The sequence below is a fragment of the Felis catus genome, chromosome C1 (genome assembly GCF_018350175.1).
Source record: "Felis catus isolate Fca126 chromosome C1, F.catus_Fca126_mat1.0, whole genome shotgun sequence".
Lineage (NCBI taxonomy): Eukaryota > Metazoa > Chordata > Mammalia > Carnivora > Felidae > Felis > Felis catus.
The window spans coordinates 29188828-29215899 of NC_058375.1; the positions used below are offsets into that span (position 1 = coordinate 29188828).

The 27072-nt window shown below is 45.0% G+C and overlaps 1 protein-coding gene across 4 annotated transcripts in view; it reads right to left on the bottom strand.

Annotated features, from left to right (window-relative positions):
* Positions 1 to 27072, bottom strand: part of MTF1 (metal regulatory transcription factor 1) — a 46688-nt gene that overhangs the window by 5935 nt on the left and 13681 nt on the right. For 3 of the 4 annotated variants that reach the window (XM_006934584.5, XM_045035566.1, XM_019836682.3), the window contains 8 exons: positions 20230 to 20468; positions 19337 to 19468; positions 16790 to 16863; positions 16165 to 16301; positions 12219 to 12293; positions 4788 to 4884; positions 3478 to 4061; positions 1109 to 1172 (listed from right to left, as the gene is read on the bottom strand). In XM_006934584.5, the coding sequence (XP_006934646.3) occupies positions 1109 to 1172; positions 3478 to 4061; positions 4788 to 4884; positions 12219 to 12293; positions 16165 to 16301; positions 16790 to 16863; positions 19337 to 19468; positions 20230 to 20468 (1402 nt within the window). The remainder of the gene's footprint in view (positions 1 to 1108; positions 1173 to 3477; positions 4062 to 4787; positions 4885 to 12218; positions 12294 to 16164; positions 16302 to 16789; positions 16864 to 19336; positions 19469 to 20229; positions 20469 to 27072) is intronic. The other variant, XM_006934585.5, reaches the window with a different exon arrangement.

A 27072-nucleotide genomic window follows, 5' to 3' on the forward strand; every position in this document is an offset into this window, starting at 1 on the left:
TGCAAGGCAAAGTCCCTTTTCCTTGGCCACACATACCATCTAGATGACCCTGTCTTTGCAGCCTCATTTCTGGCTGTTCGAACCCCCCTACGCCCTCCACGCCAGCTACAGCAGATGCCTCCCTTTTTTCTGACATGTTCTTCAAACCTCCGGGTCTTTGCGCTCTTCCTTCTGCCTGAACTCCCCAGACCGCGCTGTTTTTCCAGAGAACTTACTCTTATTTCTGAAGACCCAGCGCACAGCCAGGCTGCCAGGCTGTGATTCCAGCAGGCTTCCGCTCGGGGCTGGCCCGAGGCCGGCTGGCACACGAGCTTCCTATCTACGTGCACAGAGCTGCTGCCTCCCTACGCACTGCTCTCCACACTGTGCGGGACTTGGGGCTTGAGTCCCGCCTGCCCGAGACCAAGCTCCACCGGGGCCTCCTGCTCGTGCTTGCACCCCCAGTCTCAGACACACAGTAGGTGGGGGGAGCACCCCTGTACACCGTCAGCCTTGCGTGCGCGCCCATGCTCCCGCTCTCTGGTGCAGGTATGTGTGCTGTGCACATGCACACTGAGATGAGACCGGCTCTGTGTGTCTCAAAAAAGCTAGAGACCCGGGGGCAGGAGAACAGAGTGCGAGTCAGGAGGCCTGAGAACTAGTGCTTTGGCTCTGCCACAAACTCACTTATGACTTTGGAGGGGTCAGTTAGTCGTTTGGGGCCCCCGTTTCTTAATCTATAAAATAGCTTGAGAAAAAGGAACTTTTCGCTCTGTATGAGTCTCTGACCCAGAAGCTACTTCTTCGTTACTGTAACTAGAAAAGAGTCCAGTGAATTAACAGCTGCCCTCTTTGGCATTCACTGTGAGTCAGACTTTCTTCTGGTTACATTTAAAAGCTATATCTGAAAGGAAAGAACGGTGACCCCTTAAGGAATGTTAACTGTGGTATTTATGCCATAAACCCGCTAACTTCCAATAGCTGTGAGAAGGTGAAATACTCTAACAAACAAACAATACAATCTGACAAATTTGAGGTTTTCAAAACTGGGGCAAAGCAACAATGAGCTGTGCCTCAAGGGGCCCAGAGAGTTGACTTTCTTTTAAAGTTAACACACACAATTACATACCTGTGCTACTGGCTACTGGTACTGCAGTGGTAAAAAACACCTTCTCAACTTTAGATGCTTGCTGCTGGGAAAAAAAAAAAAAAAAAAAAAAAATCACATTTACGGCCACTCAAGTATGGCAGATCTCCAAGGACCTGAAGCCTGCCCGATTATACTGGTCATCCAAGAGGACAGAAAACCCTCAGTGTTCAAGGATTTTTGCACTGAGTGATGTTTTGTTTGCGCTCTGACATGAGGTCAGTGTACTGTTTGACATTCAGTGCTGACAACGCAGCCAGCTTTGTCCCCTACTATTTGGCTGTCTCCCAGCTGCCCAATCCAGTAGGTTCCGTCTGCTCAAAGGGACCAAGGTTGCTTTGCTCAAGCTGTGGTCTTCTCAAAGGGATCCCCAGGGCTAGCTTCGCTACAAGCCCTCTGCTCCCACCACACCCCAGTACTTCTGTGAGTCTGGGAAGTTCTTTGGTCTCCTCAAGGGTCAAGCTGCATGCTAAGGACTGGCTAAGACTTCCTCTCACAGGCAGAACAGCCCCTGTGAAGGCCTCCTGCAGCATGCCATAAGCCCTGGACACAAGCCCCGTCCCTTCTCAGTTGTTGAGGTCAGAAAAGTGGCTTCACGTCTGAGTCTCAGTTTCCTCATCTGTAAAAACAGGGATGATAACCAAAGGACCCCCCAAAGGACCCCTGCAAGGGTGAAAGGAGATGATGTACGCAGAGCCTGCGGCATGCGGTGAGCCTTCAGCAAACATTGGTTATTTACATTATTACGAGGACGACTATAAAGTCATGCCCACAATTCACCCTTCCACCTTAGTTACACTTCCTGTTACATTGGCTACAGGATTTCTGCTTTCTTCAAGTCTTATCGTAAAAAGGCTTTATCTTTTATCCCTTTAAAGGAAAAAAAAGTGGGGGGTGCCTCTAGGATGAGTCTAGGAGGAATGTGAAAGCTTCTGGCTGAGCTACGGGAGCTGACACTATAAAACGGCAACGGAGGGGCGCCTGGGTGGCTCATTTGGTTGAGCGTCTGACTTCAGCTCAGGTCACGATCTTGCGGTCTATGAGTTCGAGCCCCGCCTCGGGCTCTGTGCTGACAGCTCAGAGCCTAGAGCCTGATTTGGATTCTGTGTCTCCCTCTCTCTCTGCTTCTCCACTGCTTGTGCTCTCTGTCTCTTAAAAAATGAATAAACGTTATAAAAATTAAAAAAAAAATCAATGGTTGCTAGGGGAAAGGGGGAGAGGGAGAAGGGATGAATTAGTAAAGCACAGGGATTTTTAGGTGCTGAATCTTCTCTGAATATTATGATGGGAGACACATGACATCATGCCTTTGTCAAAACCCACAGAATGCTGCACACAAACTGTGAGCCCTGATGTGAACTATGGACTTTAATTAGTAATAATATATCAATACTGATTCATCAGTTATAACAAATGTACCAAACTAATGCAAGATGTTACTATTAGGGCAAACTGGCAGGGAGGGACGGGTAGCCAGGGAGTGTATGGAAATTCTCTGCCCCACCTGTTCAGTAAAATCTTAAAAAAAAAAAAGTAATCTAAAAATAATGTACAGAAGGTAATGACCGGCATATGTTAGATCCTTAATTTCAAAAAGTGCTTAGTTAGCACAGTAAGCCGTTACACGTAGTAAGGGTTCCATATATCACAGCCGTTATTACCATTTTCGTTGCGATTCGGCACTTTACCTACCGGTAACGTTACCCTTCTTTGGGGCATTTTAGCATCTTTAAGCAGAATGTAAGTTTTTATGAAAAAGAGATCATGGTTTCCACTTTTCTGTACCCCCAAGAGTATCATGCATGGTATCTGGTAAATACTGGGCCCTTGAAATGCATTTAAGTGAATGACCACGTCACTTCCTTCATCATCGAGACCAAACACTTTTGCAGAAACTGGCTCTAGAGCAGGTCCTGGGTGCACAGACTCTCTCGCTGACTTGGCCACTGCTGTGTTTTCTACCAGACGGCGGCCCACCATTCCCTCACGTCAGTCTGACTCTGCCTTGGAGAAGAACCGTTTTCCTACATCGTTCTCGGGCCTCTGCAGTCTGTTGACTGCTGTCCTGTCCTAGAGGGTGGCATTACACTGCAGATGGAACATTTGTTCACGTGCCTGCGGCCATCCACCCGGCAGTACACGAAGGCTGCTTCTCTGCTTCCCTCCTGCAGGTATCCATCACAGCACTCCCTGGATTTATACCCCTCGATCGTGGGGAAGTGACAAGAGGCCGAATTACATGTTTCAGGGCAGATACGATAACCATCTTCCTTTTGAAGTAAAAGCCTCTGAACACGTCACCCATGTAAATACGCTTCACCCCCAGGGGTCCTTTCAGTCAGAATACTTACAATTTGTTCTTGGTTTTGCGGGGAACTGGTGGCACCATTTAATATCCATTGTAAGTTCTGTTCTCCCATGACTAGGCTGGACTGCAGGATGGCCGTGCTGGGAGTCGGGGTGATGGTTATAGTGGGATTATTACTCAGGACAGAGTTGGCGCCCAGGGGCAGAGTCTGGACCACGGCTGGCAGGGGCTCAGTAGTACTTTGCGCTTGGGGCGGTGCTGCCACGGCTGATGCCGCCGCCGAAGCCCCAGCAACAACAGAAAGTCCTGGGACGATGGGCTGTGGGGCCTGGGGGTGCGGAAGAAACTCTTGATGATTAGCAGCAAACTGTGTGCTGTGGGGAACAGGCACTTCTGGAGGTTGTAAGAGAGCAGAGGGGTTGCCAAATGCAGCTTGCTGGGAACCAGTTCGTAGGGAGGGAGCAGGCGGAGGAGCAGACGGTGCTGAGGCTGGTAGTAGAGGCTGGGGTGGCTCGGAGATGCCGGGCTGCAGTACAAGCGGAAGAGATAAAGATGCTGAATTTCCTGTGGGTGGCGGAACATCACTGACTGACTCTGCATCACCATTAAAACTTTCAATCAAGGCAGCTGGCAAGAAAAAGAAATAGAAAGATATATACATATCCCAAGCCTTACATGAGCCACAAAAACACAGTCATTATGGCGACACCAAAGGCAGCTGAAGTCCGTCAGAGCCAGTACCTTCATTGCTAGAAGGCTGGCTTTCTGTTTTCATTTAGTGACCGCTCTGCTCAAAGCACCGGGCTTCGTGATCAGTCTCACTTTCTAAATGTGAAGAGCTAGTATAGGTTTTATCATTTAAAAAAAAAAAAAAAAAAGTATCCTAAGGCTTTTCTGGAAGAGACTGGACATCCTTTTTTGGCAAAACCAGTGAACACACTTTCTGACTACCGTGAAAGCTTCAGGGACAGATTTTCATTCAAACACAGAATGATCTATGCATCTGATGCTGTTTGTGGATCCTGCCCACTCACGAGCACAGTATCGCGTCAGAAAAAGAAAGAGCTCCGAGCTCTCCTCGGTTTTGAAAGCCAACGAGAGCTTTTAGAGAAGGAGACCCCTTCTTCTGAAGGTCTAAGGACAGTAGGCCCTCAAGTGGACTCTTGCTGAGGGAAGGAGAGGAAAAGATGGGTTGAACAAAAGGCCCACGCTTCCCTGACCCCTCGCCAAATGCACACTTTGTTCAAAGGAACTGAACTACAACTTCCCCGTGCCTGCATGGGTGTGTCAACGAGTGGGGAGTCCCTTGCCCCGTGCTGAGAGCTACTCAGGAAGAGAGTCTGTGAAACAAACCTGTCTGCTGAGGATCTTCCTGAATTGCCGGATCATCTGAATTCTGGAACATTGATTCAAAGATGATTGCTGGTGAAATTGTGCTGAGGTCCTGGCCCTGTGATTGATGGACAGAGACAAAGATGGGAGACTTGTCACCCTGAGGCAACTCTTCACTGTGAGAACACACAGCAACAGAACTAGAATGATCTTTTTTGATATGCTTCTTGTTTCTAACTTCTCCTTTCCAAGGTGACAAAGATTTCCCTAAACCTCAGACACTAAAGATTTGTGTCCTCAAATACCCAAAAACAGAAGCCAGTGGGGCGCCTGGGTGGCTCAGTTGGTTGAACATCTGACTGTTGATATAGGCTCAGGTCATGATCCCTGGGTCATAGGATCGAGCCCTGCATTGGGCTCCACACTGAACATGAAGCCTTGCTTAGGATCCTCTCTCTCTCTCTCCCTCTCACACCCCCACTCCCTACCCCTCTCCCCAGCTCATGCCCTCTCTCTCTCAAATCTATCTATCTATCTATCTATTTATTTATTTATTTATTTATTTATTTATTTATAAATTAACGTTTATTTATTTTTGAGACAGAGAGAGACAGAGCATGAATGGGGGGAGGGTCAGAGAGAGAGGGAGACACAGAATCAGAAACAGGCTCCAGGCTCTGAGCTGTCAGCACAGAGCCCGACACGGGGCTCGAACTCACGGACTGCGAGATCATGACCTGAGCCGAAGTCGGCCGCTCAACCGACTGAGCCACCCAGGCGCCCCGTCTCTCTCTCAAATTTAAAAAGAAAAACAGGGTCGCCTGGATGGCTCAGTCGGTTAAGTGTCTGACTTGGGCTCACATCATGATGTGGTTTGTGAGTTTGGGTCCCATGCCAGGCTCTGTGCTGACAGCTTAGAGCCTGGAGCCTGCTTTGGATTCTGTGTCTCCCTCTCTCTGCCCCTCCCCTGCTCACATGCTGTCTCTCTCTCTCTCTTTCTCTCTCTCTGAAAAGTAAATAAACATTAATAAAAATTTTTTTAATTAAAAAAAAAAACAGGAGTCAGAAAACTATGACTTGTAGGCTGAATGCCTGTTTTTGTAAATAAAGTTTTACAGATGCATGCTTGTTCATTTATTGTCTATGCTGCTTTCATGGTCTGACGGCAGAGTTGAGCTATGTCAGAGACTCCATGGTCTGCAAAGCCAAAAATATTTACTATCTGGCTCCCCCCACCCAAAAAAAAAAAAGGTTTCTGGCCCCCTGCTCTAAAAGAAGACCAAATCTTTCCTAAAAATGGGATTGTATTCTATCCATTACCTGCAACCTGCTTTTCTCATGTAATAATAATATATTGTGAATATCCTTCAAGGTCATTACATAACATCTATGATATTCTAGTATGTACACATGGTAACGAATCAAACAGTATAAAGAAACTTTTCATGAGAGGCAATAGTGATCGCCTTATATTCCCTACTGTTTGCCACTGCAAGTTTCTTTGTAATTAAGAAAATGTCAGGCATTTTAGGAAAGATAAAATGGGGGGGGGGGCATATAATGCCCTGAGGGTCTGACTCCTAATAGGCACCAAATAAAAATGGCCACCCTCAGGCTTCTCTTTGGTTAAGGAGGGTAGAGGGGCAGCAATTCTTTCGTCTCCAGTCTACCTCCACCCCACATTTTGTAGGGCAGAAGTGACAGAGGCAACCGCCTCCAGGAGTGTGGGCAGGTGACAGAAGTGAACCAAGGGTGGTGGGGACTTTGGCGAACTGGAGACTATGCACGCCAGTCACCTAAAGGGCTTCAGAGGAATGCTGCTCTGTGATGTTCAGACTGGGGATTTCCAGGGCTCAAAAATGGTCTGAAATGCGGATTTTTATGTGAAATCCACCGATTTGTAGCTAAAAGCAAGTAACTGAAAACAGAACACTGTATAGACCAAACAAAACCCATCTTTGGGCCATATTTTGTGTCAGTGCCAACTTGTGTTTAAAGGTCATTTGGCAACAACTCTGCTTCTGGGTGGGAGGAGGATCACTCTGGGTCCCGGCACATGTCGTGAGTGGAACTGTCCAGCAGTCTAGAGGTCCTCAGAAATGAAACTGCTCATTTGATTCAGAGGGGCCAATTACTCTAGCATGATTCCATCAACTGGAAGAGGAGTAATTCCGAATGCCTGCATGACAGACGCTGAAGGCAAAAACCCACACAAAGCCTCCTGCTTCCAGTCCAGAGAGAGTTAAGAATCATGGGCCAGTTGGAAAATAGCATGGAGGATCCTCAAAAAGTTAAAAATACAACTACTCTATGACCCAGCAATTGCACTACTAGGTGTTTACCCAAAGGATACAAAAATACAGATTTGAAGGGGTATATGTACCCTGATATATATTTATAGCAGCACTATCAACAACAGCCAAACTGAAAAGAGCCCAAAGGTCCATCAACTGATGAATGGATAAAGAAGATGTGGTATAGGGGCGCCTGGATGGCTCCGTCAGTTGAGCACCCGACTCTTGATTTTGGCTTAATTAAGGTCATGATCCCAGGGTTGTGGGATCAAGCCCCATGTCAGGCTCCATGCTGAGCATGGGGTCTGCTTGGGACTTTCTCTTTCTCACTCTCTTAAAAAAAAAAAAAAAAGATGTAGTATGTATATATGTATATCTACAATGGAATATTACTCAGCCATCAAAAAGAACGAAATCTTGCCATTTGCAACAACGTGGATGGAGCTAGAGTGTATTACGCTAAGCGAAATTAGTCAGAGAAAGACAAATACAAATCCCATATGATTTCACTCATGTGTAGAATTTAAGAAAAAAAAAAAAAAACAAAACAGATGAACAAATGGGAAGGGGAAAAAAAAGACAGCCAGGGAAGCAAACCATAAGACCCTCTAAAAGACAGAGAACTGAGGGTTGATGGAAGAAGGTAGGCAGGGGACAGGCTGAATGGGTGACGAACATTAAGGAGGGCATTTGTTGGGATGAGCACTGGGTGTTACATGTAAGTGACAAATCATTAAATTCTACTCCTGAAACCAATTATTACACTATACATGTTAACTAGAATTTATTTATTTGTTAAATAAAAATAAAAATTCGGAAACAACAACAACCAAAAGACTCACAGGCCAAGACAGCGGCCTTCAAACTCTTTATCATAATGCCATGAGGCAAAGTAAGAAATACATCTTATACATACGCAAGTACATCCTTCACGTTCCATACTGATCCATATGTATAACTGAAACAAAAGTCTACGAAACGAGGCTTATCCTTACCACGTGCAATGTCTTCTGATACTGTCTATTGTGTTGATGCCCTTAAAATGCTGATCCTAAACCCCTATTTTATAACCCAATAAAGAGGCGCAACCCAGTTTGAAAAGTAGTGGGCTGACAACTCCTATAAGCTCTGCAACTTCCTCATGATGGTTGTTTGGTTTTACCTGTTTTCAAATTATCAGCAGTAACATTGTTAAAAAGGAATAAGCCCGTATGGCTCCAAAAGATGAGGCACAAGAATGTTCACAGCAGCATTATGATGGCTCCAAACTAGAAACTATCCAAATACCCAAGGGAAGTAGAAAAAAACAATTGTGGTACATTCACTTAGTGCAATACTGTTCACCAGTGAGAACAAGTGATCTGCAACAAATGCAGACTCGTTTCTTCAACATAATGTTGCAAGAAGGAAGCCAGCACAAACCAGTATGACTGGCATGATTCCAAGTATACACAGCACAACAACAGGTAAAAATCCATCTCAGGTTATTAGTTGGGACAGTGGTTATCTTTTTTTTTTTTTTTTTAAAGCTTTTAATTTTTTTTAATGTTTTTATTCATTTTTGAGACAGAGAGAAACAGCATGAGCAGTGGAGGGGCAGACACAGAATCTGAAGCAGGCTCCAGGCTCTGGGCTGTCAGCACAGAATCGAACTCACGGACTGTGAGATCATGACCTGAGCTGAAGTCGGAGGCTTAACCAACTGAGCCACCCAGGCGCCCTGGGACAGTGGTTATCTTTAGGGAGAGGTCATAGTTGTTAGCGGCATGGAGGGTGGGGAGCTTCCGGGGGAACTGGGAATATTCTGTGTCTTGATTTGCATGCTGGTTACGTGGATGGGATGAATTGTGATCATTCATTAAGCTAATCATTTGTGATTAGATGCACTTTTCTGTACGTACATTATACTTCAAAAACAAGTCCTTTAAATTAAAACAAAACAAAACCAACAAAAACAAAACAAAAGGAAAAAAAAAAACAAGGGAAAAAGCAAAGTGCTGAAAGGACCTGTGACTGAGCCACTGCCAGTCTTCAGGGCACAAACCCTGGGGGCAGAGTAAGTTCGAGCAGTTCCCCAAAGTTGAGGAGACCAGAACAGGCTAAGCCTCTGGGGCCTGGCACAGAGAGACAAAGGACACTGGGAGCTGTATGGGATCAGGATGGATCCTGAAGCTCAGGCGCCAGGAGGCCCTGAGGGCCACTGCCTAGCGGCTTCACCCCTCCTGTACCAAAAGATCTGAGCAAAGCACAGCACACTTCCAGGATGCACATATGCATGTGGCTGCCCAGAAACCCATAAAAGGATGATTTCGTTAAAATGTATATTTGATATTAACAGTGCATAATTTTTTTAAAGCAAAATCAATTCAATTACTTCAAGGAATTGTGGCCTTAGAATGAAAGACTAAACATGAGAATATTTCTAATTCTGGATAAATGGTGGGTGGTAAGGGCACCATATATAACTTGACCCCCCAAGGACAGTCTCTCTCTTGCTGATGTAAACTGTGGTAGAAAAGGCTGCCCCCCACCCCCCTGCCTTTTTTTTTTTTTTTTTTTTACAAGTACTTATGTTCCCTCACACCAGAATACCTCACCCGATGACCCCAGGGCTCCAGAAAGCTCTTTAGTCATTTGTCATGGCCCTGCCCAGGGAGTGGACTCCCAAACCATTTAATACAATCTGAGATTAAAGAGAGATTATACCCAGAAATCGTAGGTTCCATAACTCAGAGGGCATCGAGGCCATCCAGTATAGAAATTGCATTTAGAGTATCAGCCCTGAAATGTGAATATGCATAAAAATCATATGAAGTACTTATTTAATGCTTTTCTTTGTTCTTCAGATTGGTTGATTTCTATTGATCCATCTCCAATTTAACTAATTCTTTCTTCTGTCATTTCCAATTTGCTATTAAGCCCAACCAGTAAATTTTTTATTCCAGATACATTTTCAGTTCCAGAATTTCCACTTGGTACATTCTGTAAGTTTCTATTTCTCTGCTGGGATTTCCTCTTTATTCAATTATTACAAGCATATTCCTTTACGTCCTTCACCATATTTGAGCTACTTAAGAATTCTTGTATACTGGGGCACTTGGCTGGCTCAGTTGGTAGACTATGAGGCTCCTGATCTTGGGGTCGTGAGCGTAAGCCCCACTCGGGTGTAGAGATCACTTAAATAAATAAACTTTAAAAAAAAAATCTTTATCTACTAATTCTAACGTCTGACTCATTTTGGCATTGGTCTCCACAGAGTACCTTCCTCCCTTAAGTAGGGGTAATGTTTTCCTTTTTCTTCTTATGTTCACCCATTTTGGATTACCCTGGACAATCCAAATGATATGTTTAGAGACTCTGGATTCTGTTCCACTTCCTGGAAGAGTGTGTTTGTTTTCTTGAATATTCTGTTGATTTGGCTGTGCTCTAACTGCAAACTGCTGTCTTCCTTGCAGGCGACAGCAGCTGCAATCTATGCCCAGCCTTTGCTGGGCTGCTTAGGGTCTGTCTCACGGATGTACAGTTCAGGGGCCAACTAGAGATGCAAACAGAGTTTATACATGGCGCATGGGGCTCCCACTTTCTGACTCTTTCCTTTCTAGGTCGTCCCCAGTCACTTTCCAGGTGCTGCTGTGAGGGCTGTGAACTCTGTCCTCTGCTTATTCAAGACAGTGAGACTGAATGTTTACTGAGTTTTAGCCCTCTTGTTTGGTGTCAACTGGGTCTTGCCCCAAGGCTGATAAGCTGTAAAACTTGAAAACCTACTCAGTGCCTTTGCTGCTGTCCAAGTGACTCCTTCTTCCAAGCGTTACCTCTGCCTGTTTGGAATGCTCTTTGGTGCCTTCAAATAGTTGTTTTTGATAATTTGCCCAGCATATATATATATATTTGTTTTCTACGGGAGGCTTAGTCTATTAAGAGCAGCTCTACCATTACCAGGAGAACCCAAGCCTTGGGGTGTTTATATAAAAATGCAGAGTCAGGGGCGCCTGGGTGGCGCAGTCGGTTAAGCGTCCGACTTCAGCCAGGTCACAATCTCACGGTCTGTGAGTTCGAGCCCCGCGTCGGGCTCCGGGCTGATGGCTCGGAGCCTGGAGCCTGTTTCCGATTCTGTGTCTCCCTCTCTCTCTGCCCCTCCCCCGTTCATGCTCTGTCTCTCTCTGTCCCAAAAATAAATAAACGTTGAAAAAAAAAAATTAAAAAAAAAAAAATGCAGAGTCAGATACCATTCCCAGAGGAACTGATGAAGTAGGCCTGGGGTGAGGCCCAAGAAACTACATTGTCACAAGCACTGCAAATGACTCCACTGACCATACTGTGAGAAACAGCACACATTTCATGGCATTGCTGAGCCTTCCAGTCTCTGTTCAGATACTTCCTATCACATTGATTCCTTCTTATTATGCATATACTCCTAGAAAATCTAACGTGAGCAATGTTTATTTACCACAGGAAAACAACAAACAATGCACATGTAACAACCAGTGTTGGTGACAGAGTAAAGCACAGACCCTCCCAAATGAGCATCAGCTCAGGCTTAATGCAGTGGCCTGCAAGGGACATCACGGAGCCATGGGAATGGCAGGGAAATGCCGAACAGAGGGAACTGGAGCAATCAGATCAAGAGACGGCAGGGTTGTCTTTCAGAGGAGGGCTTCTAGACAGAGTCCCCTGCAGGAACCCAATGCGGTGAGCTCAAGGTGAGAAAAAGACGGACTCAGGTCAGACCGGCAGGGCTTGAGAAAGTCTAGAAACTGGAATTCCGGCTCCCCCTTCCAGTAGACTAATTTTAAGCTGCATAAGGACAGACCACACCTACTCTCTTACCACTACAAGCTCAGCACCAGCACACTGCCTCATGGAATAGGCACTCAATAAATTATTTGCTAAATGAATAAAAGGAAGAAATTTTCTGGGGCCAGAGGTTATCAATGGAGTGATGTGGGTCAAAAGGCATTAGGCATCAGAGATAGCAAACCCCTCCCATTGGGGCTCTATCAGGAAATAAAACCCCAAACAAAGGAGCCCGAAGTGGTCAGTAATTGAACACAACTACATCTGAAGACTTCAAAGACTGGCCTCCTTCGATGTTCCCACCAAACGGAGTGCTCAATTCTTGAACTTATTTGTCTCACACTCGTATCACAGGTGTACTTACTGTAGAATTTTCTCGAAGTTCAGAATCTGTGGACAGAAGGCTCAAGTCACTCAGACAAAGCGACTGATTTGTATCCTGTGAAAGAGAAAACATTCTAATTGAGTAAAAAGCCAAAAAAAAAAAAATCAGGATTTGTAGTAGCATAGCATGGAATACAACACTTGACTCTAACGTCCCTACGGTCCCAAATGTCTAGATTTGTTACCTGGAGAGGCATAAACCATCCAAAGCAAGAGCTATGTGAATTATTTCAGTTTTTTAAGTCCTGATATTCTTAGAAGAACCTATTATATTTCTTAAAGACGGCTAATAAAGAGCTTAAGAATTATCTCATGACTCAAGCTCCAGAGTTAACAAAAGCTGTGATAATACAAAATCAGTTATTTGTAGAACTGATCTTATCATTTACAAAGCAATTTCACATGACCTCATCTGCTATTCATATACACTCGTGAAGTTTTATTTTATATTCCCGTTTTAAATGTGAGAAAATTAATGCTAAGTCTGGCAGTGAACAGTCCAAAATCACACAGCTAATTAGAAGAACACAGACCCAGTTCTTCTGATGGGAAGTCCAGCTTCCACTGTACCACTGGATCCCCAGTATCTCAGGGATCCTTACTCAGAGCAGTACGTACTGAGGATTTACTTTTCAAATACGACAGCCTAGGCTAACTCTCAACTCTGGATTCCTAGAACGCTAGCTGCAACTCACACACCTTAAGCAGTAACCCTGCTTACCTCATGGATGAGATGTTCCCATTCATGCAAGCATTTGACAAATATTCACTGAGCACCTATTATGCATTAGGCACTGTCCCAGGCCCAGGGATACAATAATGAACAAAACAAGATACCTGTCACCATACAGCGTATAGTCTAGTTGGGGCAGGGGGGTGGAGAGTGACAAAAAATGCAAAGAAATGTATAGAATAGAAGATGCTGCTGAGTGCTGTGGAGGGTAAAGGGAATAGAGAATGCTGGGGTAGGAGTTGCTGTTTCATTAGATCAGGGGAGGCCTCTCAGATAAACTGGCATGAGGAGATCCTGGCATTTGAGAAGGAAAGAGCGTGTGGGCCATGCACATATCCGTGGAGTTCCAAGCAGAGCATATAGCAAGTACAAAGGCCCAGAGGCAGGAACGGGCTTCCCTTGTTCAAGGCACCACGAGGAGGACAGTACGGCTACAGTGAGAGGAAGAGAAGTACATCCGGCCAGAGAAGGGACCGGACTGGAGTGTATAAGGCCCTGTGGGCCACTGTAAAGATTTTGACTTTTGCTGTAAGTGATACAAGAAGCTACTGGAGGCTCATGAGCAGAGGACAGACATTATTTGCCTTATGGTTTAGAAAGGTTGCTCTGGGTGAAATACGTAGATGAGTCTGTGGCAGGGCAGAGTGGGAGTTGGGAGAGGAGGAAAGGTGTGAGGAAGTCCGCTTAGCAGTTACTGCAGTGATCCAGACAAAAGATGACAGTGGCCTGAATGCAGTCATCAGAAGTGATCAGATTCTACATATATTCTCATGGTAGACTTGACAGACTCTGCTGGTAGAGATGGGGTATGGTGGGAGGGCGGGGGGAGAGGTATCAAGAACAACTCCAAGATTTTTGTCCTTGCCACTAAAAAAAAACCAGAGGTGCCATTTACCAAGGTGGGGAAAACCGCAGGAGGAGCAGGTTTGGACATACCAGATTTGAGAAGACAGAGGAGATCTGGGTTGAAGAGGGAGGCTGAATAGATAGATCTCCCTCAACTAACGGTGCAGCTATGTCCTGATAGTCGAAAATGCATTGAACACCTAAACTTCCAAACATCACAGCTTAGCCGAGCCTACCTGAAATGCACTCAGAACGCTTACATTAGCCTACAGTGGGCAAAATGATCTACCACAAAGCTGATTTCGTAATAAAGTGCTGAGTAGCTCATGTAATTGATTGAATACTGTAGTGACAGGGAAAAACACAGACCGGTTGTATGGGTCTGGAATAGCTGTAAGTGTTATCAGTTATTTACCTTTGTGATCACGGGGTTGATGGGGGTGTGGGGGGTGTGGCTTGGTTCCACTGCCCAGCATGACAAGAGAGGATGATATGGCCCACAATAAGACCAGGAAAAGATCCAAATCAAAATTCAAAGTATGGTTTCTGCTGAATGCATATTGCTTTTTGTACATGTAAAGTCAAACCATCCTAAGTGAGAATTGTCTGTACAAGTCTAGAGTTGAGGAAGAGATCCAGGCTGGAGATCTATATTTAGGACTCAAAGGCAATCTAGATGGCATTGAGAGCCTGAGACGAGAGGAGTTTCCCTTCACTGGGGAGTGAGCTGTGATCCAGAGAAGACGAGACCTGAGCACCGTCCACTGGGATGCCTCAGTGCTTAGGGGCTGTCACCAATTAAAGCGTCCCTGGATTATCACACAAATGCTGATCGCAACTTAATGCATGCAGCTTAGTAGACAAAGACTCCCAGATCTCAATATTTTTATCTGGTTTCACAGATGAAGAAACTGAGGCACAAAGATGCCATTTGCCTAATGGATCAGCAGTGGAGCTTGGATCTGAATTCAGGCAGCTGAGCTCCAGAGGCTGCAGCCCTCACAATAAAGTCATTTTGCCTCTTACAAGAGAGGGGTCAAGAACCAGGCTCTGGAATCAGACTATAATTATAAACCTATAATTACCATTTCATTATTTCATTTCTCCTTGCCTCAAGTTTCTTTATCAGTAATGTAGGGATAGTAACAGTATTGACCTCACAGAGCTCTTGTGAGATAATATAAAAACATATAAAAACACTTGGCACAGTATTTGGCACATGGCAAACACTCAATAAATGTTAGTTACTATTACTAATAAAATAAAGGAGCAGAGTCCATGTGAAGGGATCCTTTGCTGTTTAAAAATTGAAAACCACAGAACTAAAGTATGCTGTCTCTCCCCCAAATCAAAATTGTATTACCTACTTTAAGTAAAAAATCTCATTATTCAAAAGGGGGTCAGTGTGCTTCAGTTTCTTTATCTATGAAATAGTAAGATAATAATAACGCTCACTTCCTAGGTTTAAAAGACATCGTAAGTGCCCAATAGCACATTAGAAGTAAAAACGATAAATTTCTCCCGGCACCTCTCTGCAATGGAGCTACAGAGGAGAGGGAAATATGGTGGAGGCCTGGCAAAGAATGGACAGACTGTCTAAAACTCTGCAGAGGCATGTTCTGTGGCTCAGCACCCACCGTCAGTGGCTTTCAAACCTTCTGGCCCATAGACGATTCAAAGGGGCAAAAAACCATCCAGACTCTGCCTGGTTCTCCAATGACAGATTAAATAGGTGTGTGAAGCAAAAGCGTAACTTGTGTCTCCAACTTAAGTAGAGACGTGCCATTTCACAGACATGAATGAGAAAATAACACCCTTTTAGAGCATCCAGCTGACCCTCTGTAAGCCATTCTGAGACCTCTGGTTTTAAATTTTTTTTTTTTCAACGTTTATTTATTTTTGGGACAGAGAGAGACAGAGCATGAACGGGGGAGGGGCAGAGAGAGAGGGAGACACAGAATCGGAAACAGGCTCCAGGCTCTGAGCCATCAGCCCAGAGCCCGACGTGGGGCTCGAACTCCCGGACCGCGAGATCGTGACCTGGCTGAAGTCGGACACTTAACCGACTGCGCCACCCAGGCGCCCCTGAGACCTCTGGTTTTAAGACACCTCTTGGACCAAACCTGATGGGAAGGAGGCAGAGCTGAATCAAAAGCTGAGGCACAGGGCACCCTGGGGAAATCTCTGGCTGACACCATCCCAACACAAGACACAGATCTTGACCCCGATTTCTTCCCTCTCACTGACAGATACATAAGAAGACATTTTGACCTTTTATTTTGATACACAAACAATCACTGCTGTTCCGTGTTGCCTAGATGGAAACAAGAGACAAAACACTGCGCACCTCTGATCCATTGTGATTTGGAAGTGCATTGTACGAGTGTCCTTTGTTGTCGTGACCTTTCATGTGACTTTTGAGACTGTATTGAGTGCTGAATGTTTTCTCACAGCCATTACTGGGGCAGAAAAAGGGTCTTTCACCTGCAAGAATGACAAGTAGTGTTAATATTACCATAAAGTCATTGCACTGGTTTGAGACATCTACTGTTCCCTAATAGAGGGAAGTAAATATTCTCATGAGGGTTCAGGTCATAGTCGCCACGAGTTGGACAGAATACATGTTGACCATCTCAGCCCTAAAACTTAATGTAGAGCAAAAATGGCCTTCTCCTGGCAACCTTAAAGAGAAGATTAGTACCCGTCCCCCGTCCCCCGTCCCCCCCCCCCCCCCCCCCCGCCGGCAAGGTTCTTTTTTTGAGAATCTCTGTACTGGTTTCATTTCTTAAGGCTGGATTTCAGAGTCCAATCTTAGGTCCTTTTACCTCTGAAAGAAACTCAAACATTATAGGCAAAGGCTACGCTGATTAGGCTTGCTTCTTCTACAAAGCTCTACAGGTCTCGACAGAAATGCAGATATTTACTGGTCTGATGAAGATTCAAATAAAAAGTAAAAATTAGTCTACACTCACCGGTATGTGTGCGGACGTGGGTTTTAAGGTGGTGGCTTGCTGCAAATGCTTTCCCACAGCCATCATGATCACACCTAAGTACGTTGTTTAAGCAAAGAGAAACAGCAGTCATTGGGTAAACAGATCTCTATCTTCAACATCTCTTATAAATACAAGCTCAACCTAAAACAAACGTTCAGAACACTGCGATCCGATATAGGAAATTGGTTTTTGAGATGGGAATGAAGACAAATCACTGGAGAAGGTGACAAATCTGGGAACAGAGGGGACTGACGGCCCAGGATAAACATTTCCTGTCCTACAAGTCACATGTTGAGAGCTCTGAAACTAAAAGCCTTTTGATGACTTACTGAACAGAATTCTATTGACGATCAGAGCCGATATGAAAAATCTATTGCCAGTGGAATACCAGGAATATCGATAGCACGTACAGAGGCTCTCATACAGGCATGAAGCCTACAATATAGCACTAAGACAAGATCAGTCCCGACTACATTGACTGTATAATATGTAAGGTGTAGTGGCTGTAATGACTAATTTATAATCTTCAGTGTCAAGATCCACTTCTTTCTCTTCTACTTTCTTGATAACCGAAGCTAGAAGTAATCTTCCCCTCCTGAGAACTTCTGAGGCATTTATCTATGTGCTTCTTTTATGGCATCTGTTGTTTCCATTCTTATTTTATCTCTATGTGTATCCATTTGTTATCGGTTCTCTTAGATTATACACTCTTTGAGGGTGGGGTCCACATAGTTCTTTACATCTGCCATAGTTCTTGCACACAGCAGGCATTCAATAATAACTTTAAAAAAATTTTTTTTAAATCTTTATTTATTTTTGAAGGAGAGAGAGACAGAGAGTGAGCGGGAGAGGAGCAGAGAGAGAGGGAGACACAGAATCCGAAGCAGGCTCCAGGCTCGGAACTGTCAGCACAGAGCCCGAAGCAGGACTTGAACTCACCGACCGTGAGATCGTGACCTGAGCTGAAGTCAGATACTCAACCGACTGAGCCACCCAGGTGCCTCAATAACTTTTTTTTTTTTTTAAGTTTATTTATTTTGAGAGAGAGAGCGTGCACAAGCAGGGAAAAGCAGAGAGAGAGAGGGACAGAGAGAGAATCCCAAGCAGGCTCCGCGCCATCAGAGTGGAATCCCATGCAGGGCTCTATCTCACGAACTGTGAGACCATGACCTGAGCTGAAACTAAGAGTCAAATGCTTAACCAACTGAGCCACCCAGGCACCCCAGTAACTATTTATATGAATAAATGAATGCATTTTCTTGTAAGCCAAAGTATTTAATTTCCTTAAAAAGCAAGTTTCTCTGGAGCATTTTACTTTTTAATTATATATAATCATTGTGCCTAAAGTCCCATCTAATATTCAAGAAAAATTAACAGTTTTAATCATCACAAAAATACATGTGATTGAATAGAAATCAGAGTCTCCCACTACGGGGGAAAGAAGTAACCCAAGCTTCACAGAACCTGGTGAGTAACCAACTAGAATCTAAATACTTCTGCTTTTACAGGCGCCTAGTATGTAGAGCGTGCAACTCTTGACCTCGGAGTTATGAGCTCAAGCTCCACATTGGGTATACAGCTTACCTACCACCTAAATAAAAAATTCTCTTGCTTTGGGGCACCGGGGTGGCTCGGTCGATTAAGCATCCGACTCCTGACATCCGCTCAGGTGGTGATCTCTCGGTCATGAGATTAAGCCCCGCATCAGGCTCTGCTCTGAACACAGAGCCTGCCTGGGATTCTCTCTCTCTCTACCCCTCCCCTGTTTGCATGCATGCTCTCTCTCAAAATAAATAAATGATCTTTAAAAGAAATACTCTAGCTTTTTATTTATTTGTAGAACCATGCTATGTGCTATGAGCAGAGAAGAAAGTAGATGATACAAGTCCTTCCTGCAAGCTTATACATTTACACGTGGATGTATTAAATACACATATGTGCACAAATATATAGAGATAGAAATATACAGACAAAAATGGATGCTCCTATATGTTTGTGTATACACACACATATTACAAAACAACTAAGGTAACAGAATAAAATACCTGCACCGCTAGCCTAAGCACCCTTACCCCTCATCTCCTCCTCCTCTCCCTACCTCGATTTTTAGGTAGCTATCCCTTCCCCTGTGCTCAAAGTCCTCTGAGCACCTCAGTCTTGTAAGCTTTCCAGTTACCTGTGGTTCTTTCCCACCAGACTAAGTTCTCAAGAGAAGAGAGTGGATCTCAGTATTTCTCTAGCACTGATAAGAGTGCCTCCCACATAAGCGAGTTTCAACAAATGCTTCTTGAAAACAAAGGAAAAGCAGGAGGCAGAAAGGCCATTGTCCGAGTCTGGAGTAAGGATGCCCTTAGAAGCCACTGCTCCCCCTCTGGCGTGCAGCTGGTCGTAGCCATGCCGGGGAGAGCCAACACCCCCAAAGAACTAGCGTGGGGAGTTTTCCTTCTGCTTTGAAAAACGTGAGGGGACATCGAGACACCCAGCTGAAACACGGTCAGTGACAAACAGAAAACAGTTAAGACTTACCGAAATGGCTTTTCTCCTGTATGGGTTCGAATGTGCTTCCTCAGATCGCTGAGTGTGGTGAAGTACTTGCTGCAGCCTTCAGATTCACAGTTAAACGTTTTCCCTGTGTGAAGCCGCTGATGTGCTTTCAGCCTGCAAGATATGCCGGAGAACACTTCCCATTGTCATTGGCATCATATGCTACAGAGCCTCTGACCCATGTCAGCTCAATGTGTTTCTGGATCCAGTGCAGAAGAATTCAGGATCCAAAATTTTTTGCTCGGAGAGAAATTCAGAGAAGTCCACGGCAGAGTGGTAGGAGTGTGCCTCTGCCACCAGACTGCCTGGGACTCAAATCCTGGTCCTACTTCCTACTAGATGGGGGCCTTGAACCAGTTCTAAAACCTCTCTATGCTTCCACTTACTTATAACTGCTGTGAGGATTAGCACACAGAACAGTGCTGAGCACAACAAATGCTTCACAAGTGTTAGCTATTGCTACGTCTGTTATTTTAGACCCAAAGTTGAAGACTAATACAAGTCTCCTGACACAAACAGTGTGAAAGAGAACTGGCCAATGAGTGGTAGAAAAAAGTTAGCTTCAAGGTGAGGAAGGAAAGAAGGTGACAGAAGCCTTATTACCAAGATCCTGAGCCAAGGGGACATATTAGGCCAAGTATTAAAATCCCCATGCTACTATGCCACTCCAGGAAATACAAATCTAAACACAAATGTACTATCCTGTTTCACCAACCCAATATATGCCGATCTTTAAGTAATAAGATCCCCCAGCGAATTTTAGACAGGTGAGCCCAGCCATGCTCTTTCAAGCCCTGGAAGTGCATATCTGTGCAGGGCAAGGAGAGGGCTCTGCCATCACAAAGTCAGGGTCAAAGGGTGGAGAGGAGGCTGACCTGTACAGAGTGTTGAACGCCTTCTCACAGCCCTGTACGTCGCACTCAAATGGCTTCTCCTTCGTGTGCACTCGCACGTGGATCCTGAGGCTGTAGGAGGTGAGGAAGGCCTTGCCGCAGCCCTCCTGATTACAGACAAAGGTGTACTCTCCCCGGTGAGTCTTCTGGTGGGTGCGCAGGTTGCCCGCTGTGCTGTAGGTGCGGGGACAGCCCTCGAATGTGCACTGGTACCGCTTTACCTGGCGCACAAAGGACACCTCATCAACAGGGCGAAAGAGCTGCCCAGGGCCCTGCTCTCCCCCAGAGTCTGCCTCCCCAGGAGATGTGGACGACACACAGAGGTTTGTACCGTCAACACAGAAAACGGCCTCTAACAACAAGGCGGGGAAATCTTCCCGTTGATCAGATCACTTCTGAACAACAAATAACAAGTCACGGGCACGAGATGAACTCGTAGGTACATGAATACTCTGAATGAATAGAAGGAGGGGGTTTCCACACTCTAGTACACATCTGGCCTCTAAAGGTGGGCCTCTACTGTTACAGTTACCAATACTGAAACACCACTTTGGCTCTGTCTTAAGGCTTGATTAAACACCCTGCCCTATGGCACCCCACCCTGACTGGAACCGGCCAACGTTAAAGTGAGTCTGAAATATCCTAATATTGATATACTCAGTCATCCAGCATTATTTCCCCAGCGTGATTTCCAGTCTATGAAATGAAAATACTGTACCATGGAGTTCTCGGAGTATTTGCTGGCATGACATTTCTCAAAATGCCAGCCTCTCGGTTTCACTTTCACCACCAAGCTTCTAGAAAGGGTGGCACACATGTGAGCCTCCCTCTCCCTCGGTGCCCACATGTTCCTTTTAAGAACTTGGCAACTCAGCAAGCTGGTTTCACTGCAGGACATTCTCTTGCACTTCCTGGTGGTCAAACCCTTCCATCCTTTTCCATTTTCCTTCATTTACTTGCAAAACTATCTCATCAGTGATGCCCTCCCCTCCTAAAAACTTATCCTCCACAACACAGCAATTCCTTGGGGCTCTCTTTATCTTCTTCTCCGGGGCACTCCTTTGATAAATAGGTTCATTCTGGCACTTATCTCCCATCTCCCAGACCCTCCCATACCTGCCCCAGTTCAGGGGAAGCAGCATGAGACGTGGCTGGGGGAGGAGTAATTTCTGGCACTTATGTTCAGGAACTTTCAAGTCATTTCGTTACTCTGAGCCTCAGTTTTTCATTCCTCAAATGCGAGCATTGATGCCTGCCTTGCCTGTCTCACAGTGCTGTGGCGAGGAGCGAAATGAGATCGGACGTTTGTGAAAATACGTTGTAAATGATCTGATGCCACACACACCAAGGTGCTAGCACCGTCTGCTCTTCAGCTTTCATGAACGTCTTCATCCGTTGACTCCGATCCTTCTCCCAAGCCTCAGTCCACATCTCCAACAACGCTGCTAGTAATTCATTCCACAGTTACTGAACTACCAGGTCCCAGGCAACAAGCCAGATGCCACAGACAAACAAGTGAACAAGACAAAGATCTCTGCTTTGAAGGAGTGTCGATTTTAAGGAGGTAGACGTGCACAAATGTTTATACACTGTGCTGAGTCTGACAACAGATACGTGCCCAAGGTGCCTGGGGAATACAAAAAGGGGAAACCTAACCCCTCTTGGAAAGACTGTAAACAGTCAAGGCTCAGAAGCTGAGGCACTCTCTCTGAATTGAAGTGTTTATCATTTGCCTGTTTGTTTTAGGGATACACTGAAAAGGTGTTTCTCAGATAAACCAGGAAGAGAAGGGCATTCCAGAAAGAGGTGACACCTTGGGAACTGCAGGGAAATAGGAGTGCTGGTACAGTGAACCACAAACACACTCGCAGTACATATGAGGCTGGAAGGAGAAAGATCTAGAAAAATAAGGTGAGGCCTCCTTAGTCAAACTGTGGAGTAGAGGAACAGGACAAAGGGGACTCACCAACAGGTTTCAACCAAGGGAGCAACAAATGAGATCTGCAGTTTAGGAGAGATCCTTCTGGTAGCCTAGTGGAGGATGGGCTGGAAGGGTAAGAGAACAGAAGAAGGGGTAGAGGCTAGGAGAAGGAGGGACAATAGTCCAGGAGAGAGATGAGAAAAACCTGAACAGCAAGCGAGAGTGGACAATGTGAGAAATGAATTTCAGAGAAATTAAAGCAGGAGGAATGACTGGCCGCAGTGGCAACTGGGGAGCAGAAGGGGTTAGGGAGAGATAAAGCCTCGGTCAAGAGTGTGGCCTGGGTGACTAAACAGATGGGCACACCACCAACCTGGGGCTGGATGGGGATGGAGGAGAGATGATGAGTTGGCTTTGAGGTGCTACCAGGACTTCCAGGTAGAAACGTCTAGTGGACAGTCAGACATACAGGCTGGAAACTGAAAGGGATGCCTATGGCAGGAGTCCCTGGTACACGTAGCTGACTTTACCTGCATACCAAAGCAGGCCAGGTTCAAGCACAGCTCTGCCACTTACTGTGTAACCTTGAGAAAATTACTTAAGTACACTAAGCCTCACTTTCCTTATTTACAATATGGAGGAAATAAAACCTATCTTTTTAGGATTGTTGTAAGGATCAGGAATAATCTGCATAATTCATTTAAATATAGTGAATGGCATAGAGTGAGTATACAAAAGGAGCTCTTGTAAGAGGACAAAGGCTAGAGTTCAGAAAGTCACCAATGTTTAAGGTGCTTGTAAAAGAAGTGAAGCCACTGCTGGGTGAGTAGGGGAATGGGCTGGGGAAACAGGAAGACACAAAGGAGAATGATGGCACAGAAGGTAAGAGAAAAAGGATCTCGAGGGGGTGTCTGGGTGGCTCAGATGGTTGAGTGTCTGACTCTTGAGTTCGGCTCAGGTCATGATCACAGAGTCATGGAATCAAACCCTGTGTGGGGCTCTGCACTGAGTGTGGAACCTGCTTGAGATTCTTGCTCTCCCTCGCTCTCTGCTTCTCTGCCCTGCTCATGCTCTCTCTCTCTAAAAAATTAAAAAAGAAAAATTAAGAAAAAAAAAAAGAAGGGCGCCAGGGTGGCTCAGTTGGTTAAGCATCCGACTTCAGCCCAGGTCACCATCTCATCGTTTCTGAGTTCGAGCCCCACATCGGGCTCTGTGCTGACAGCTCAAGCCTGGAGCCTGCTTTGGATTCTGTGTTTCCCTCTCTCTCTGCCCCTCCCCTTCTTGCTCTCTCTCTCTCTCTCTCTCAAAAATGAAAAAACCTTTAAAATTAAAAAAAAAAAAAACAAAGAAAAAGAAAAAGGATCTCAAGGAAGAATGATCAAAACCTGAAATGTCTTGAGAAAACAAGATAGGTCTGAGGAAACTCCTAGATCCAGCAGCTAGGAATCACTAGTTACTTAACAAGGCTAAGTTTTAATGAACTGCTAGGGCCCAAAGCCTGGGTCAAGGTGAATGAACCAAAGACGAAGTGGAGGCAGAGATGAGAGATGGACAGCAGGAGCCAGAGTGGACTTCTGAGTTGAAGATTTTTTCTTAAAAGTAGGGCAGGTCCTGAGCATATTTGGAAGGAGAAAGGTCTTGGAAAAAAGAGAAGCTGAGAGTCTAAGAGGAATATAAAGAACAGGATAGTTAAAAGCCTGGTGGAGGGAAAAGCCTCAGGGGGGAAGAGGGACAGGCAGTTTCAGAGCGGAGGGACTGAGGTAAGGGCGGGTGTGACTCAAGGATGGACAAGGTTTCCACAAAGGGCCGGATGGTTTTAGGCTTTGTGGGCCACGCGGACTCTATTACAACCCCTCGCCTCTGCCGCTGTTAGGTGAAAGTAACCATAGACAATATCTAAATGGACAAGCCAGCTTGTGCTCCAGAAAAACTTTTTTTATGGACAGTGGAATTTGAATTTCGTATCATTTCACTATGTAATACTATTCTTTTGATTAAAAAAAATCATTTAAAAATATAAAAACCATGGCACAAAAAACAGACACTCAGATCAATGGAACAGAATAGAGAACCCAGAAATGGACCCACAAACATATTGCCAACTAATCTTTGACAAAGCAGAAAAGAACATCCAGTGGAATAAAGACAGTCTCTTCAGCAAGGGGGGCTGGGAAAGCAGGACAGCGGCATGCAGAAAAATGAACCTGGACCACTTTCTTACACCATACACAAAAATAAACTCAAAATGGATGAAAGACCCAAACATAAGACAGGAAGTCATCAAAATCCTCGAGGAGAAAGCAGGCAAAAACCTCTTTGACCTTGGCTGCAGCAACTTTTTACTCAACATGTCTCCAGAGGCAAAGGAAACAAAAGCAAAAATGAACTGTTGGGACCTCATCAAAATAAAAAGCTTCTGCACAGTGAAGGAAACAATCAGCAAAACTAAAAGGCAAGAGACAGAATGGGAGAAGATATCTGCATATCAGATAAAGGTTTAGTATCCAAAGTCTATAAAGAACTTATCAAACTCAACATCCAAAAAACAAATAATCCAGTGAAGAAATGGGCAAAAGACATAAGTAGACACTTCTCCAAAGAAGACATCCAGATGGCCAACCAACACATGAAAAATGCTCAACATCACTCATCATCAGGGAAATACAAACCAAAACCACAATGAGATACCACCTCACACCTGTCAGAATGATTAACATTAACAACTCAGGCAACAACAGACGTTGGCGAGGATGTGGAGAGGATCTCTTTTGCACTGCTGGTGGGAATGCAAACTGGTGCAGCCACTCTGGAAAACAGGATGGAGGTTCCCCCAAAAAATTAAAAATAGAACTACCCTACACCCACCAATTGCACTACAAGGTATTAATCCAAGGGATACAGGTGTGTTGTTTGGAAGGGGCACATGCACCCCCATGTTTATAGCAGCACTATCAACAAAGCCAAAGTATGGAAAGAGCCCAAATGTCCATCGATGGATGAATGGATAAAGAAGATGTGGTGTATATATATATATACAATGCAGTATCACTCGGCAATCAAAAAGAATGAAATCTTGTCATTTGCAACTACATGGATGGAACTAGAGGGTATTATGCTAAGCGAAATTAGTCAGAGAAAGACAAATATCATGGGACTTCACTCATATGAGGACAGAGAAAGACAAATATCATATGACTTCACTCATATGAAGACTTTAAGATACAAAACAGATGAACTTCAGGGAAGGGAAGCAAAAATAATATAAAAACAGGGAAGGGGACAAAACAGAAGAGACTCTTAAATATGGAGAACAAAGGTTACCGGAGGGGTCATGGGAGGGGGATGGGCTAAATGGGTAAGGGGCATTAAGAAATAAACTCCTAAAATCATTGCTGCACTATATGCTAACTTGGATGTAAATTTAAAAAATAAAGAATAAAAAATATAAATAAATAATAAAAGAAATAAAAATATAAAAACCATTCTACAAAAACAGGCATCTGGATGGATTTGGCCCACGGGCCACTGTTTGCCAAACCCTAAAGCCTGTGGGTGCAGGGATGGGAGGAGCCCTGACTCCTCCAGTCTCCTTCTCATTCCTTCTCTCATCTGCCCAACCCCCAACAATCTTGCACAAGTCTTTAGCAAGTGCTCTCCCACGTATTATTTGTTCCTCACCTTCCCCCTGACGTGCAGGAGGTGCTCTGTAAACATCCATGGAACTGAATTATTGGGCTGGGCATCATCATGTCTCAGTGCCTAGTAGGTCTGAAGCCACTCATTGCCAGATTCGTTCTAAAGCAGTGTTCTCCACATGCCATCTCTATGCTCAGATGTTAAGGTCCCTTTGCCTGATATTCAAAGTCCCCCTTCCCCTCCCCCCCCCCCCCGTAGGTCCCCTTCTGCCTTTGACCACATTACTCCAGAACCAGTCCAACAGTAGGTTCCATCTAGGCCTACGGCAACAGGACCCCTTCCTCAATCACCACACTGAATTCCCACTCACCTGCCTCTGCCTCTCCTTCCTCTCTGTTGGAAACGTCTGGTTCCTTCTCTCCTTTTCTAAGTCTCTCTCTTCCTTCCATTCAAGCCTCACTACTTCCAAGGCCTGCCATGATCACCCCACGTGTGAGTGACAGTGCCCTTCTCTGATCCAATAATATTTAACTATACCACTCATTCGGCACCGAGCCCATGCTGTTAATGATCCTCTCACACATACATCCTGACTTCCCATCAAGACTGAAAACCTCTTTGGTTCTGCCAGGTAGAGATTTCAAAACAGTCACCGACCAGGAAGTGAGAAGCAGGACTATGGCTGCCACAATGAAGGAGCAGCGTGTCTCAACCAGGGCGCTTCAACAATGGTGAGCGATAAGGGCAGGCTCTCATTCTTAAGATGCGACAGCAGTTGAGAACTTTATAAGTAGCAGCGCCATCAATAATTAACTACCGCTCCCCGTCTCCTTGCCCTACCAACCCCTATTCCCATCCAGGTTTTTTACTTGGCCAATGCAAGCTTCCATTAAAAGTTTCTTCCTCAAGGAATGGTTTTATAGCAATACCTCTTTAGTTGGTAGGCATGGCAGTAGCTGGAAAACACGAGGCGCTAAATAAGTATTTGTTGAGTTCAGTGAATGAGTGGCTACTCTCCTGGTGGACTGTAGGATCCATGAGAGCAGGGCCCATGTCTGTCTCTGGTCACAGCCTCTGTGGCTAGCCTTGCGGATGAGCGGCACTACATTCACGTTTGTTGAAGGAAGGAAGGAAGGAGGGAGTAAACAAACAAACAAAACCAGCAGGACTTAATGTAGAGGAAAGTAGTGACAAAGGTGACGAGTAACAAAGGAAGGATGGTCAACTGGGTCAAATGCAGCAGAGATGACTTTCATTAAAGCCTTTCT